Source organism: Galeopterus variegatus, unplaced genomic scaffold, assembly GCF_000696425.1.
Source record: "Galeopterus variegatus unplaced genomic scaffold, G_variegatus-3.0.2 Scaffold733, whole genome shotgun sequence".
NCBI classification, from domain to species: Eukaryota; Metazoa; Chordata; class Mammalia; order Dermoptera; family Cynocephalidae; genus Galeopterus; species Galeopterus variegatus.
This window is the reverse complement of record NW_007726844.1, coordinates 500,684-518,194: the sequence shown is the minus strand read 5'-3', so window position 1 is coordinate 518,194 and position 17,511 is coordinate 500,684. Positions and strand designations below refer to the sequence as shown.

General features: G+C 40.8%; 1 protein-coding gene across 1 annotated transcript in view; it reads left to right on the top strand.

Moving 5' to 3' along the window:
* Window positions 1-16,985, top strand: part of BRCA1 (breast cancer 1, early onset) — a 44,542-nt gene extending 27,557 nt beyond the window's left edge. The window contains exons 12-19 of the mRNA XM_008571921.1: window positions 2,972-3,059; window positions 5,234-5,311; window positions 5,793-5,833; window positions 8,919-9,002; window positions 12,640-12,694; window positions 14,559-14,632; window positions 15,236-15,296; window positions 15,998-16,985. Of these exons, the coding sequence (XP_008570143.1) occupies window positions 2,972-3,059; window positions 5,234-5,311; window positions 5,793-5,833; window positions 8,919-9,002; window positions 12,640-12,694; window positions 14,559-14,632; window positions 15,236-15,296; window positions 15,998-16,122 (606 nt within the window). The 3' untranslated portion in view covers window positions 16,123-16,985. The remainder of the gene's footprint in view (window positions 1-2,971; window positions 3,060-5,233; window positions 5,312-5,792; window positions 5,834-8,918; window positions 9,003-12,639; window positions 12,695-14,558; window positions 14,633-15,235; window positions 15,297-15,997) is intronic.
* The last annotated feature ends 526 nt before the right edge of the window (window positions 16,986-17,511 follow it).

The window sequence follows — 17,511 nt, the reverse complement described above, 5'->3', positions numbered from 1 at the left end:
GCCGGGGACCGGTAACGGGATTGCAACCCTCGGCGTCACCCCCGCGCCTCGCTCAGCCAGTGAGCGGGAACCGGTCTGTATGTGGGATCCGAACCCTCGGCGGGAGCGCCGCCACACTTCCCAAGCGGCGCACTTATCCAGTGTGCCACCGGGCCGGCCCTGAATTTTCTTTTTTCTTTTTTTTTTTTTTTTTTTGTTTTTTTTTCTTTTCCGTGTCCGGCAACGGATCGCAACCCTCAGTGTTGCCCCCATACCGGGCCGGGGACCGGTAACGGGATTGCAACCCTCGGCGTCACCCCCGCGCCTCGCTCAGCCAGTGAGCGGGAACCGGTCTGTATGTGGGATCCGAACCCTCGGCGGGAGCGCCGCCACACTTCCCAAGCGGCGCACTTATCCAGTGTGCCACCGGGCCGGCCCTGAATTTTCTTTTTATCTAGAAAAGCAAGCAGGTATGGCTCAACTCCCCAGAAAGGTATCTTTTTTTCTGCCCTTGGTTCACATTTGAGTGAACTTATCAGCATGTTTTACTAAATCCAGACTGGTTCCAAGCATACTGTCAGACAGTGGCATTTTTCCAGTGTTTGTCTTTATCCTGGCTTGGAAGACAGTTTTTTAATAGCCTACCCTGTCATTTCTGTCCTATAACATCCCTTGCTGTTAGGATTTTGGCATCTCCTTGGGTTGCTCATGCCAAAAATGGGAATGGTTTCACAGTGTGGAAAAATACCCATTAAAATATTAAGACCACTGGAACCTTGTTTCTACTTGGGCTGCTTGTAGATTTCAGACATCCTGGGAAATTTACCTCCCCTGTAATTAATTGTCATTGGTATCACTTCATAATAAAATAATTGAGTATTTCTCTTAAACCATGGTATAACACACCAGACTATTAAATGGATTCAATAGTGGGTGCCATTTATTGCACACTGAGAGATGACAGAGTCATCTGAAGTATCTTACTTAATGTATCCTTCCTAGGATGAGAACCATTTTTCATACAACTTCTCCAAAGGTAGCAACTCAGCATAGCATTCTCTGTGTAGTGGGCCAGATGCATACCACTACTAAAAGGGCACAACAAACTGTGCCCAGGTAGATGCAATGAATAAGTGCAAGATGATGGCTATTAACATTCTCCTCTCACAGCCCCATGGCTGGACTAGCAATTTGCTCTGAAAATTTGTTCCTGTGTCTGTTTAATTGGCTCTCGATCACTTGCCTACACATCTAGAATTCCCATTTATTCATTGAAAATTAGCATTTCTAGAGCTGGCCCGTGGCTCACTTGGGAGAGTGTGGTGCTGATAACACCAAGGCCACAGCTTCGGATCCCTATATAGGGATAGCCGGTTAGCTCACTTGGGAGAGCATGGTGCTGACAACACCAAGTTAAGGGTTAAGATCCCCTTACCAGACATCTTTTTTTAAAAAAAGAAAAAAAAGAAAATTACCATTTCTTATTTCTTTGTTTTGCAAGTTCAGTTTTTCAGAGATGGCTAAAATGGTCCAATCTTTGTAGCAATGGGCAATTCTGAGCTGCAGATTAGACTACAAGTGGCTTGGGTACATGGTGTCTTTAAACAAGCAAAGAGGAAAACTTTGAGCTCTATTCAGACTTGCTGAAGTGTTGTAAATTTATGATGAAAGCTACTGACTATATTACACATGATTAACTCTGAAGCCCACATTAAGATCATCTTTTCAGCAGTTGCTCTTCTAACTGAACACTGTTTCAAAGCTGGCATTTCAGGCCGGCCCGTGGCTCACTCGGGAGAGTGCGGTGCTGATAACACCAAGGCCACGGGTTCGGATCCCATATAGGGATGGCCGGTTAGCTCACTGGGTGAGCGTGGTGCTGACAACACAAAGTCAAGGGTTAAGATCCCCTTACTAGTCATCTTTAAAACAAACAAAAAAAAAAAGCTGGCATTTCAGTAATTAACCAGTTCACAATTGCTGATGATCCTGGTAGAGGGCAGTGGTGAAAGGGAGAGGATGTCGTTAGCTTCTCTACCCTACCTTTTTTCAGTGCCCTGTTGCAATGTGGAGTGAGGCATCATGAAAGAAAGATGGCCTGACCTCCATTGCAATATTGTGCATCACATAATACTGGGGTGGGTGGCAATGGCTAAAATGATGGCCTTTGGTAAATAAAGTTATCTACCAAACAGTAGCTACCAATTATGTCAACTGTGCCCATAATGGATCCAGTTAATTTCTTTTACTGCCTATTGATTTTTATTTGGTTGGTAGATAATAGCTGAAGGACTCTGGATTTCTTTTGGGAAGAATATGAGTCTCTTTCAATCCTTCTCCTTAAGAGAATTTATCGATAGTTTTTGCACTGACCTTTAAAAGCATCTTGACTTGAGTGTTTTGAATCTTGGTTTTTTGTTTGTTTGTTTGTTGGTTTGTTTTGTCTTTTTCGTGACTGGTAAGGGGATCGCAACCCTTGGTGTGGTGTCGCCCACACTGCGCTCAGCCAGTGAGTGCACCGGCCATTCCTATATAGGATCCGAACCCGCGGCGGGAGCGTCTCCCGAGTGCGCCACGGGCTCGGCCCTGAATCTTGGTTTTAAGCCACGTGTATCTGTAACAATTTTCTACGCAGGCTAGTTACCTCTCAGCTTATAAAGTACAGGCTGATAAATCTAAATTATAGTATAATAGAGTGTCACTATGCAACGAAACTTTTAGGGAATCAAATGATATCTGCTATTAAAGACAAAATTAATATTATTTTGAATCCTTGGTTCTAATTCCATGTCTGCTAGCAAAGACTTAGAATTTCTTCCTCTGATTTGTACATGGTTTTTATTAAATTATTTATTTTGAGTCTTCGTGTATGTTAGAATAAAAAAGATGTACATATTCTGAGAAAAATGGAGACTCAAAGCTAGGATAACTAATTCTCTAACTTGTACACAAGAGGTAATTTATTATAATACGGTATTTGATTTGATTTCAGATGCTTGTGCACAAGTTTGCCAGAAAACACCACATCACTTTAACTAATGTAATTACTGAAGAGACTACTCATGTCATTATGAAAACAGGTATATGAAGAACCTTTTCATAATATGTTGTATCTGTTGCATAAAACCACATGAAGAAATAGGAATATTTCTTAAGTATAGCATGGACGATAGTCTTCCAACAGTCAATCAATTATTACTTTATGAAACATAAACAATAGTTTTGCTGCTTCTTGACCCCCTTTTGTTTTGGGTTAAGATTTGGAGGTTGATGAGCCAGAACAATGAACCACTTCTTCCTGTCTACCTGCCTGGACTACACTGGGTGAAAACCTTTCTGGTGAGGCAGAGCTCAAGTTCTGGAAGAACAAGGAGGCAAAGGGGAATGGGGCAGAAGCAAATTTCACTGAAAATCTGGAGACCCTAGCTCCATGTAACACCTAGTTTGAATGTGGTTGAGAGCTTTTCAGGAAACAAGTTTGATAACTCTCAGAAAGCCCTTACATACTAGGGTACTTCAAAAAGTTTGTGGAAAAATAGAATTAAAGGATAATATGAATCTTTCCATGAAGTTTTTGAAGTACCCTCCTATGAAGAAGGAAGAAATGAAGGGGACAGTTTATTTGTCCTACACTTTCCCCTTTAAATCTTAATTATGACTTGTGTATAAAGGAGACATCTGGGAGTTTTTAATTGACTGTAAGCTAAATCTGAGTAAATATTTCAGGGCTGCTAAAAAAGTTTATTTGAAATTGGGCCTTATTAATACGAGCCTAATGTCTGGAGCAAGTGAAGTAAAGATCTGGACCCCCACTGTATTCTCTACTTGAATGACTGCCTAGAAGATGATGTTGTTGTTTTTTTTTAAGATGGTCACTGACAAACTATAGAGTGTTTATCCAGAAGTAGATGGTGAAGATGGGGAAAAGGAACTCAAAATAATGTCATTTGAAGAAGAGATGAAGGAATGAGAAGCTTTAGGGAATAAGGCAACTGTCTTCAAATAGCAGAGTAATTGTTATCTGGAAGAGGAGTCAGATTCACTCATGGGGTTCCAGAAGGCAGACAAAAACCAGTGCATGGAGGACACAGGAGATGCAGATTGTGGCTGAACTCTTAAGACCTTTCTAACAAAATTATTTCTCTGGATATATTATGATCCACTCCAGGATGTTTCTGTTCACAGAGCTGCAGGTGCTTGAGCAGAGGGTCCAAACCCCTTGGACATGTTGCTTTAGGATGTCTAAGATCCTAGTTTTCTACTGTAGGAAAATTGTACCACAGGATCAGAGGGTAGTGCTCACTGGTACCAGGTGCCAGAATAAGGGTACCACAAGCTAATTATTGTAGAGACAAGTGTTATTAAACTTTAATATATCTTAAGCTATAGGTTTGGATCAAAGCTGCTGAAAGGTGAAAAGAAGACTTTAAAATGCAAACTAAATCTAAAGTAGTTGAGTCTTTAAACTCAAAGGCAATATAACATTAGCTACTTTTATACTAAAAATGAGCTAAAATTTCTAAGTTTAAAGCATAATAATTAAATGAGCTTTTGCAGCAGTTAAAAAGCTTCAAAACCTATGAGGAATTATGTGAGGGAGAGTGGCTGCTGCTACTATTTGCAAATAGCCTGCTGAGTTTAGGATTTAATTAAATACATTTCTTCTTTAAAAGTAAATGGTCTTCCCTCAGTTTGTTTAGTTCTTCAGAAGGGTCTTTGAAACACTGGGAAATAAACAGAAGTGATTCTTCAACTACTGCTTTCTGAAATACTTATGTAAGAAAGAGAAAAGCTATGAAAATACTCTACTTTCCTATCTTTCTCAGGGGAATATTAAGGGATAGGATTCCCCAAGTAGTAGTTCTGGGGGTGAAAATTTGTCATTTACATTGACATTTCAGATTTAGGATTTGAAGATACTGTTTTCTTCTCCTTTCACGTGTTACCATCTAGTAAACTAGATCTTCTCCATCCACATTAATGTTACTGACATGAGTAATTCCTTGAACACAACAATGGAGATCTTTAGCTAGCCTTGGCATCTAGAAGATGGGGCAGACATTTCTTCTGGTCCATACGTGCTGGTTATAATTAGTGGTGCTTCCAGCCTCTGATTCTCTCATCAGGGGTGTTGGAATCATCAATCTAGATTGATGTTGAGAGCATGAGGAGCTGGGGCTCTTTAGCCTGTTGGGGCAGTTCTTCCTGATTTTGTTTTTAATTTATAATCCTTTGGATGTTTTTCATTCTGCAGATGCTGAGTTTGTGTGTGAACGGACACTGAAATATTTTCTGGGAATTGCAGGAGGGAAATGGGTAGTTAGCTATTTCTGTAAGTACAATACAGTTTTTCCACTCCTCCCTTTAACACCTCAGAATTGCATTTTACAACTAACATTTTAACATCTAAGGTTTTTGTTGATGCTGAGTCTGAATTACCAAAAGGTCTTTAACGGTAACACAAAACTAGCTTTATGTTTAATGCATATTGCTTTATTCAGATAAGCTGGTGGTATTGGGAAAATGGATTTCTTTTATAACTAGTAGGACCATATGAACTAGGGATTTATTTAATAGTGGGCAGAAATCCATGTGCAGCAGGCATTTTTATAATGTTTAAATTAAGCATCAACTGTATGTCCAGAAGTAAATCTCTGCAACGAGCCTTATTAAAGAGCTGTTCCTTTAGAGGGAGAGGACCTCGCCTCTGTCATTCTTCCTGTGCTCTTTTGTGAATTGCTAAACTCGCTACCACCATAATAAGAATATGTTCTTCTGTTCCATGTGACCTGTCTTTTCTGGGTTCTCTTTAGGGGTGACCCAATCTATTAAAGAAAGAAAGATGCTGGATGAGGTAGGTGCTTTATGTTACAAGTGCCATTGAATCACATAGTCATGAAAAATTTATCTGCTTTCTTCCATCAATGCACCACTTTCCTAAAATTATCCTTGGCAATAGGGATCATCAAGAGTTATGCAATATGTTTTTTTTTTTAATTGGATATGTTTTTTTTTTAAAAAGAGTTATGCAGATTTATAGCCATACCATCCTGAATGTGCCTGATGTTATCTGATCTCTGAAGCTAAGCAGGGTTGGGTCCAGTTAGTACTTGGGAGACCGCCTGGGAATACTGGGTGCTATGGGCTTTTTAAGAAAAAAAAATGAGTTATTCAGAGCAAACCAAGAAATTCTGTGTTCTCCCTTGTTGTAGGTTTCAAAAGAACCAGTCCTTTCCTTGGAGGGAAGGGAAAGGAATTTATAAAGCAGAAAGAAAAGATTCACAGGGACCAAAAAACAGGCCCAACTGAATCTATATGTGTACACATTTGTAGAAAACTGACTGTTCAACATTGTTGAAGAAAAATCCTGTGTATTAATATGCAAATTTATCTGTTTAGAAATCAGATTCCTTCAAAGGGATGTTGTTCTATATGATACTGAGAACAGTGAGAAGTAAATAAGATGGAGTATAGGAAGAGGAATAATTTTAGAACACTCATCTACTAGCCGATGATGACAGCAGATCAGGCAAAATAAAATTAGCAAAAACAGTTTTAAACTATTATGCATTGTTGGAAATATTCATAATTAACTAAAGGACATTTTTGTGGGCTTTAACTTTCATTCAGTGACTGTTTATTGGGAGTCTACTATGTGCCAAGCACTAGGCATACAACAGTAAACATGAATGACCGAGTCCCAGCTCTGGTAGGATTCATGTTCTAGTGAGGGGAGATACACAATAGGTAAAGATGAGTTAAGACACCAGTAATGCCATGAAGAAGTATGCAGAACACTGGATTAGTAATTGGCTGGGAATAGAGGTTGACTACTTTTGTTAAGGAGTCCAGGGAAGGCCTTTCTGAAAAGATTGAGCTGAGACCTAAATGACAGGAAAGGATTGTCCTTCAAAAAAGTAGGGAATGGGTATTATAGACAGAGGAACAGCAAGCATAAAGGTCTTGAAGTAGGGATGAACTTGTTTTATTAAGGGAAAATAGGCCAGTGTAGCTGGAGAGTAGTAATTAGTGAATAATGTGTAGAGGGAAGAGGTTAGGCAAGAGCTGGGAGGTCATAGACAAGGGCCATATCAGGTAGGAGTTGATGCAAACCATGATAAGGAATTCTGATTTTATTCTTAGGGTAATTGGAGACATGGAGATGGTAAGAAGAGGTTGGTTTGGGATGTATTTGGAGATAGGACTTGCTAATGGATTAAATTTGGAGGATGAGGTAGAGAGGAATCAAGCTGGCCTGTTAGCTCAGTTGGTTAGAGTGCATTGTTTTAACACAAAGGTCAAGAATTTGGATTCCCATACCAGTCAGCTGCCAAAAAACAGAAAGTATAAAACAAAAACTGTCTAAAGAGAGGAATCCAGGGGGTGACTCTTGGGGTTTTGGCATGAAAAAAAGGTGGATGTTAGTAATATGAAATCAGATAAAGAAGAAATGGGGGAGAAGCATTTGGGGGGCAGGGCAGGAGGTAGGAGTGGAATCAGGAAGTATTTTAGATGTGTGAATTTTGAGATTTATACTAGACATCTGTATACAGAGGTTAACTAGGCAGTTAGACACATTGTATGAAGCTCGAAGCAATCAGAACTGTAAATATGTGAGTCAACTTCAAACAAGTGGTAAATTTATCGCTAGACTCTTCTTGAAGTGACTAGGAAATGGTAAGTATTCTTCCTCCTAGTAACAGCCTGTGGTTACATTCTTGCCTTTATTTTTCTTTATAATACTAGGCAATACACGCAATCTTCCATGCAATCTAAGTTTCAGTCAGAATTGTTTCTAAACATTCTTCCCCAAATTTCTCCCAAAAACTCTAACCTCCCCAATTCCATTATATATGCTCTCATCCTTGACTAGTCAGAATAGTGATTATGAGGAACTTCTAACTTTTTTAGTGTATTAAATGTATATTTTATCATTTTGGCTTCGTTAAATCTCAAGGGAAATCTGAAAAGCCCTTATTCCTTTAGATGGTAATATACAGTTGATTTTAAGAGATCAGGAATTCTCCAGTTATCTTGGTAACAGCACAGTATTAGCAGTTTAATCCAAATGCTAAGTGAATGTTATAAGAGGGGATAGATGTTAAAACTTAAAATGCATTAAGTCCCAGTGAGGTGAAAATCCAATTGTTAATTTCTTTCTTTCTTTCTTTTTTCTTTTTTTTTTTTTTTTTTTTCCTTTTTGAGATTCCATTATATATGCTCTCATCCTTGACTAGTCAGAATAGTGATTATGAGGAACTTCTAACTTTTTTAGTGTATTAAATGTATATTTTATCATTTTGGCTTCGTTAAATCTCAAGGGAAATCTGAAAAGCCCTTATTCCTTTAGATGGTAATATACAGTTGATTTTAAGAGATCAGGAATTCTCCAGTTATCTTGGTAACAGCACAGTATTAGCAGTTTAATCCAAATGCTAAGTGAATGTTATAAGAGGGGATAGATGTTAAAACTTAAAATGCATTAAGTCCCAGTGAGGTGAAAATCCAATTGTTAATTTCTTTCTTTCTTTCTTTTTTCTTTTTTTTTTTTTTTTTTTGTCCTTTTTGAGACCAGCCGCACCGCGCTCAGCCAGTGAGCGCTGTGAGCGCACCGGTCATCCCTATATAGGATCTGAACCTGCGACGGGAGCGCTGCTGCGCTCCCAGCACCGCACTCTCCCGAGTGCACCACGGGCTCGGCCCCAATTGTTAATTTCTTCAGACAGATTTGCTTCAATGGATTGATTTCAGCAGCTGAGGTTCTGGTCATTTCACCTAATCCACCAAAAGGAATGATTGTGTTTATTTGTTTGTTTGTTTGTTTGTTTTTGTTTGTCAAAACTGCCTGGAAATTCTGAATGCCTATGCGTCTGCTTCACTTCCATTGATGGAGGTTTCTCTTTCTCTGATCCCTATGGTTTGGGTTTGGTGTTTTCCAGCATGATTTTGAAGTCAGAGGGGATGTGGTCAATGGGAGAAACCACCAAGGTCCAAAGCGAGCAAGAGAGTCCAAGGACAGAAAGGTAAAGCCCTCCTTCCCCATGTTGACAAAAACCCCATCCTACCACTCTGCATTTCAACCCCTTCCTGGAGATGGTCACCATTCTGTGAGGCTCATTACATAAATACTGTGCTAGAGCACTAGCTAGGCACTTTCACAGAACTTCTTTTTTAGTTCTCCCAGCCCAGCAAGGTAAATAAGTGTTATCTCTATTTTATGAATGAGGGAACTCAGAGGTTTAGAAAGGCTGTGTAATTTGGATTCCAGTCTGGGATTCAAATCTCAGCTAATAAGTGGCAGAGCTGGGGTTTTTTTTTTTTTTAATCTTTTTATTTATTTTCTAAATTTAAACATAATTGCTTATACATATTTGTGAGGTACAGAGTTGAGTATCAATACCGGTATATAATATATGATGATCAAGTCAGGATAATTAGCACATTCATCATTACCAAACATAATCATTTCTTTGTGTTGAGGACATTTGATCTCCTCTCTTCTAGTCATTTGATAACATGCAGTAAATTATTGTTAATTATAGGTGCCTAGCTCAACTGTACATCAGTAGAACTTATTTTTCCTAACAGAGCTGGGATTTTAAACAGATGTGAATGTAAAGCCTTTGCTCTTTCTATTTCACTGGCTTGTCTTTCTCTAAAGCAGTGTGGTAAGGGCTGTGAGCAGAACGTACACAGTGCTGTCTGTGGAAGCATAGAGGAGGAAGTGATTAATAATCAACAATAACTAACATTTATATAATGTTCACTCTATGCCAGGGACTGCTATAAACTAACTAATTAACAATTTTACAACAATCTTGGCTGGTTAGCTCAGTTGGTTAGAGCACAGTATTGTAATACCAAGGTCAAAGGTTGGATCCCCTTACCAGCCAGCTGCCCAAAAAAAAACCCCAATAACAACCCTATGGGGTGTGTACTATAATTATGCCTATTTTACAGATGAGAACATTGAGGCTCAGAGTGGTTGAATAAGTTGCCGAAGTTCACATGGCTAGTGACTGATGGAACTAGAAGTTGAACTCAGGCAGTCTAGCTGCAAGTCTAAATTCTTAATGACAATACTATAGTTTACTGGAAAAGTTATAAAAGGCTTCACAGAGAAGAAAAATAGATTATTCTAACAACTTTGGAAATGAGGCCCAGGAAGACTCAATGAATTTTCCCAGATCATATTGTAGCAGATGATGTAGTCAGAACTATGTCTTCTTTTTTTTTTTTTGTCTTTTTCCGTGTCCGGCAACGGATCGCAACCCTCAGTGTCGCCCCCGTACTGGACCGGGACCGGCAACGGGATCGCAGCCCTCGGTGTTGCTCCCGCGCCTCGCTCAGCCAGTGAGCGGGAACCGGTCTGTATGTGGGATCCGAACCCTTGGCGGGAGCGCCGCCGCACTTCCCAAGCGGCGCACTATAGCAGTGCGCCACCGGGCCGGCCCAGAACTATGTCTTCTGAGGGACAAGTCCATGCAAGATTTTACACCTGCCTGTCAGGCCTCAGCTAACTGCTTTCTCAGGTCACTAAGTGCTTATATTCCTAGTCTGCTTTCCTTCCTTTTTCAAGTGTGCACCACCAGGCATTTCAAAACATCCCCATACAGAAAACCTTCTGTCCCTTTATAGAAACCAGGCCTCAGCTAACTGCTTTCTCAGGTCACTAAGTGCTTATATTCCCAGTCTGCTTTCCTTCCTTTTTCAATTGTGCACCACCAGGCATTTCAAAACATCCCCATACAGAAAACCTTCTGTCCCTTTATAGAAACTTGAGAGGGAACCAGCAATGGTGATTTGCTAAGGAAAACTTCTTTGGGAGATGAACATAAATCAAGCCTGGAGTTCTGAACCCTGGCGGTCAGCCCATCCTCACCCTCTGAACCTATCAAGTAACTGTTCCAGATGCCAAGAAAAGCTGCTGGCCCTATTTCTGCTTCTGCCTTCACCCTAGGGGAGCTCTGTGTGAGCCAGCCATTTGTTTTTACTCTAGTGCATGCAAGGCAGAATTAGCACCAGATTCTTCCCTCCTTCAAAGGAAATTCCAGTGCTTTGGGTTTTTCCTCCATTCAGAGTAGCAATGATGGAAAGTGCCTAGTCAAAGTAATGACATTCTGAATATAACAGATATCATCATTGTATTTTCCTCCGGAAGAGAAATGTATTGTAGAGGTGAAACTTCAAATTTCTTATCTCATAACTAGACATCCTCATCAGTGAGTGTCAGCCTGGATGTAAGAATTCCTAATCTTTTGTACTTTTCATGGTAGCATTTGGCTCCTACTGGCTGCCTGGGAGGTAATTTTAGCATTATGAGCATCTAGGTCCTGTCAACAGGTTGAGGGAGCAGTTTATTCATACAGATAGTGAGAGTGGCATAGATGGAGGTGATCACTTAAAACAGAAGCAGACTTCTCCTGATAGCCTTTCTCCTCTGGCTGTAGTTAAAGGTTCTGTCTGTGTGTTTGTCTCTGTGCGTATGTGTGTGTGTGCGTGCAGAGAGAGGGCAGCCATTTCCTAAAAGGCCATTTTTGTGTTTTTACCTTTCTGGTTTTTCTCTATCCTAGTCTCTTTTTAGTGGAATGAGAAGGTAGGAAGATGGTCAAGAGAATGTGAGTTACCCAAAGTTATGTATAAAAATATATCTATTCTACTGACACAAATTTAGGTTTCTTTGAAATGATACCCCAGTCTTTCTCGAAGAACCCGTGCCAGTGTATGTATGAGAATTTGCACTGTGCAACGCAGTTGCCACCAGCCACATGGGACTGTTAAAATTTAAATTTTAAAAAATTTAAATATGAAGTTTAGTTTTTCACTCACCCTAACCACATTTCAAGTGCTCAACTACATGTGACTCATGCCTACCTTATTAGTGCATACAAAGAACATTTTCATTATCACAGAAAGTTCTTTTGGACAGCTCTGCTGAGCACTGTAAGTGGAAGAGGTCCCTAGAAGGTGCAATGTGATTTCTGTCTTCAGGAACCCAGGCAGTCAGACCAGCTCGATAAAGAGAGGTAGAACCAGCCTTCACTTCTAGGTTAAAAATTGCTTATGTTGCCTGAAGATGCAATGGCCATTCTCATAGCAGTGTGAAGGAAGGAACAGATGTTTGGGGACCAGAAGAAAGAGGAGAAAAGGAGCATGTATACATAAAATAAGCATAGATTTCTCTGCTGATTGGGTCATGGTTAGTATTGATGCACCAAGTCTGGATAAACATCAAACTTCAGCCAATTGCTTTGGATTTAATGCCATCCAAGCCTTTTATTAAACATAAAGAAGGACCAGTTTTTCTTTTCCCTCATATCTGTAACAAGAAGTGAAATCACCTGCAAAGGTCATCAGGAAGGAGCCTGGGCCTGATTGGTGACAAGGTGGGATGATCAGCCCTTGAATGACAAAGAATGACTGTATGGTGTAGATCAATTACATATGTACTTCAAAAAAATCTTCTGAAATCCATCAGTATTCTGGACATTGGACTGATTGTCTCTGGGAAGTGGTAGCAATAATTGTCAGGAAGTAAAAGAAAAAGAAAAGTTCTGCCTTTTTGAAAAACTCTCTTTTTTATAAAAGCCTGTACTCATTTTATAACTAGTGTTTCTTTCTCTCCATCCCCCTGTCCCTCTCTCTCTTTCTCTCTTCCAGATCTTCAGGGGCCTAGAAATCTGTTGCTATGGGCCCTTTACCAACATGCCCACAGGTAAGGGTCTGAGAGAACTGCAGAGTTCCAGCACCAACCTTTCTCTTACATGATGGAATGTTATAGGCTAGATCACCTTCCTGGGGTTCCTCAGATTGGTGAGATGTTCTAGAGATTATTCTATTTCTCCACTACCCTCCAGACAAAATGGCACCTAAATGTTATCCTATAGCAAAAACCTAGACATTATGCCCCTTCTGAAGAGCACAAAGGTGGTGAAGAGTTAGGAGCTAGGGCATAGTATATTCTGTGCTCAGATGAGGGTTGAGCTGCTGTTTGGGCCCGTTGGACTAAGAAAGGAAGGGAATAATAAATCAGGGAGAAGAGACCTTTGGTTTTGTAAACATCAAGAAAGAATTCTGCTCTTCCTTAATCATCTTAATTCAGAGTAGAAAGCACAGCAGCTGCATAAGGCCTGTGGGTGTGAGGCCCCACACAGGCCCAGAGCAGGGGAAGACTCTTGATGAACATTTTCTGATTAAACTTGACAATGAGTGTGATGTTATATTTAGGACTGTTGTGGGGCTCAACCCTGGAGTTGTGTGGCATTGAACCATTGATGTGTGTATAGATTTGTTTTGTTCTTTTCAAAACAAAGGCTACTACACACTTCTGCCTCCTGTGCCCCACTTCTGCCCTAGGGACTTAAGTCCTCTTACTCAGAGAAAGCCCTTAGCATCTGGTCACCAGCAGATGAGTGGCAGCAAGAGAGACTGACAATGTAATTTTGCTCCCATCTTGTGTATTGGTTATTGATTGAATTTGTATGAAATTTCCAAGTACCACTCAAGGATTTCTCACTGTTTTTATACTTTAGTAAAGACCAAGGTATCTAGAGGTATCATTTTGGTGGTTAATCAACCTCACTTTGAACAGACAAACAGGAGCGCCTCAGCAATTCCCAGAAATAGGCTAATGGGAAAGAGCAATATACATGGATGCCTTGAAGAGCACATTCATAGTGGCCCAGAAGATCTCCATGGGTCAGTTTTGCTGATTTTCTTTTTCTTTTTCTTTTTTTTTTTTTCCTTTTTGTCTTTTTTCGTGACCGGCAACGGATCGCAACCCTCAGTGTCGCGCCCGTACCGGACCGGCAACGGGATCGCAACCCTTGGTGTTGCACCCGCACCTCGCTCAGCCAGTGAGCGGCCGGTCTGTATGTGGGATCCGAACCCTCGGCGGGAGCGCCGCCACACTCCCAAGCGGCGCACTGTAGCAGTGCGCCACCAGGCCGGCCCGAGTTTTGCTGATTTTCCAGGTGCAAATGGAACATCTCTATAATCTCTTCTGATTTCTCTTCCCCCAAGTATGTTGATTCCAGCTCAGCATGTATCCTTTCCCCACGGATATGCTTAGTTTCTGACCATGATGACGTGTATTTTTTTTGACTAGATGAATTATCTTCCTGTCTCTTGACATTTACAGTAGTTACCACCAAGTATAATGCTCTCAGTGGTTGTGATTATCATTTACCAACACAGAATTACGATGCAGCGAGGGAGGGAAGGAAGGTGGGTGGTTTTTTGTACAGTCTTAGCCAGCAATTTTGCAAATTAGTGGAAATTAGATCTTGAGTATTTTGTTTTTCTTTCAAAGTCTTTTATTTGAGAAACTATCAAGCCTTACTGCCAAGTGGCCTTATGGAGATTAATAGCAAGAGTAGATAGCAGATCAGTGGCAAATTGACTTAGAATCCATACTTCTAGTATGAATTCTAGTTTAAAGCCTTTCTGTTCTTTGGAGCAGAGAGATAGGGACTCCCACAGTCTTGCTGTAAGCCTTCATCCAGAGGAGTATGGGGTAGAGGGCCCAGGTTAAGTATACAGATTACTGTGGTGATTTTAGGTCTAAATATCCTGTTTAGATCAACTGGAGTGGTTGGTGCAGCTGTGTGGGGCTTCTGTAGTGAAGGAGTTTTCATCATTCACCTGTGGCACAGTAAGTATTTGGTACCCTGTCAGGGAGGGAGGACACAATATTCTCTCCTGTAACTGAGCAAGGATGGTACCAATCAGTCCCCATGGATCCCCCTACTGTAGCCTCGGGAGCGTTCTCTGACCACATTGAGAGAAGACTCCATCTGTAAGGGATGAGTAAGGACTTGGGAACTATAAGTATTTAATATACTGAGGGAAGGCTCTTCCCTTCTAACCATTTTTTTTTTTTTTCCTTTTTGTCTTTTTTCGTGTCCAGCAACGGATCGCAACCCTCAGTGTCGCGCCCGTACCGGACCAGGACCGGCAACGGGATCGCAACCCTCGGTGTTGCTCCCACACCTCGCTCAGCCAGTGAGCGGGAACCGGTCCGTATGTGGGATCCGAACCCTCGGCGGGAGCGCCACCACGCTCCCAAGCGGTGCACTGTAGCAGTGCGCCACTGGGCCGGCCCCCTTCTAACCATTTTTGCCATGTGCCTTTCCCCCTTCTTTCTGTGGCTGCCCCCAGAGTAGTCTGTTTCAACAATTTTCAAGAAATGGTGAAGTGACTGTTCCAAAAGTCCTATTCTGACACTCTCCATCCTCTTTCCTTCCTGGGGATGCAGGATGCTCACCCAATTGTGGTCGTGCAGCCAGACGCCTGGACAGAGGACAATGGCTTCCATGGTAAGGTGCCTGCATGCACTGTGTCACATGGAGTCCTGTTGGATAGGTTTGGTTCACCACTCATTACCTGGTGCTTGAGTAGCACAGTTCTTGGCACATTTTAAATATTTGTTGAATGAATGGCTAAGATGTCTTTTTAAAATTTTTGTCATTTGTTTTATATTTTAAAAATAGTGCATGACTATTTTCATTGGGGGGAGTTTAAATATGAATGTTCATTACAGAAAATATAAACCAGCACAGAAACAATAAAATAATCCAGGTAATCCCACCACTAGGAGATGATCATTATGAAATTCTACCAGGCTTGTGTGTATGTACTCGTATGTACACACGTGTATTTTACACAAATGTGATCCTACTTGTCATACTATTTTTGTATTTTCACTTAAGATATTGCAAACATTTTTCCACATCATTAAATTGCAATGCTCTTTTACTCTCTCTGGTGGCTTTCCCTTTAACAGATTGAAATTTATGTTAATACAGTTGCCAGAGGCTATGGGCTTTCACCAACAGTCCCTGCTCAGGCTTCTAAGTAACATCCTATGTCCTGAAGCATTGCTTGACGGGAACAATATGGCTCCTACCTGATTAACCCTAAGAACTCATACAACCAGGTCCCTGGAATAGATTAACTGGAATCTGGCCTGGGAGAATGTGAATTGACACTAATCTCTGTTTGTGTTCTCTGTCCCCAGCAATTGGACAGATGTGTGAGGCATCTGTGGTGACCCGAGAGTGGGTGCTGGACAGCGTAGCCCTCTATGAGTGCCAGGAGCTGGACACCTACCTGATACCCCAGATCCCCCACAGCTGCTGCTGATTACAGCCAGCCACATGTGTAGAGCCACAGGACCCCAAGATGAGCTTAAGAAGTGGTATTTCCACTCTAACTCTCAGTCCTTCCACAGTCCCAGTTACTAAATATTTTATGTACATTGGCCTGAAAAGAAGTTCTGGCTATGTAAGTGTCCCTTAAAATTTTTCTACTTCAAGTCTCCCTTTGAAATCTGCCATGTGCACAAAATTGTGATAATTTTCACCTGAGAAGAAGTTAAAACCATTTAAATCCCAGCAACTGAGCAAGGTCCTGATTCATTATTTATCAGCCCTATTCCTTGTATTAGGGCTATTGGCTTAGGACTGGAGGCAGAGTGGCTTCTCCTCAGGAGAAGAGCTGTTTCCCTAAGTTTGTTTCTCTAAAACCCTGTGTTCATAAAAGCCAAGAGTCAGGTCCTTCGATGGAAGGAGAGTACTGGGGATCTGTGATGTAATTTAAATGAGAACAGTCCTTGGGCAGCTCTCAAATGTTGGAGTGAAGCATTAGGGAGGAAATTCAGAGGAAGATAATGGAAATGAATATGAAAGTTGAGGGTTGATTAGAAGAGATCTTCAAAAGTCTGAGCTGTAGTTACTGGATTTCTAAAGAATGTGCTCTGAAACAGAATATTTTGAAGAACCAGTGTCAAAAGAGTCTTCTAATTCTCCATCAGTAATAAATAGAATGTTTATTATTGTACCTCTGGTATGTAACCTATTCCCCTTAAAATATAAGATCTCTGTTATGAATATTTCATGTCTGTAAAATGATGGATCCCACCAAGAATGGAACTATTGCTTTCTTTGAGGTAATTTTTTTCCTTTTGCTCCCTACTGCTGAACCATACAGCTTAATAAATAATTTTGCTTGCTGAAGGAAGAGAAAGTGTTTTTCTTAAACTCATTATCCAGGACTGTTTATAGCTCTTGGAAGGACTAGGTCTTCCCTAGCCCCCCAGTGTGTAAGGGCAATGCAGACTTGTGTCTGCAGATGTGTGCTGTTAACACTGCAAATATGAAAACACCAAGGTGAAGGGTTCAGATCCCCATGCCAGTCACCCCAAAAAAACAAAGATAGCAAACATTTCCAACAAGGGGCTGGCCTGTGGCTCACTCGGGAGAGTGTGGTGCTGATAACACCAGGTCAACAGTTAAGATCCCTTTACCGGTCATCTTCTAAAAAAAAATTTTTCCACCAAGAATGACTTCTTGAGATTAACACCTGCAGACTTTCTCAAAACCTTTTTGCTGTACTTTAGTCTCCTTGTCTATTAAAAAAAAAAAAACCATCTACCTCTTAGGGTTTTACCTTTTGTATTTTCTTTTTTTTTTTTTTTTTTTTTTTTTTTTTTTTTCTTTCTTTTAAAAGATGACCGGTAAGGGGATCTTAACC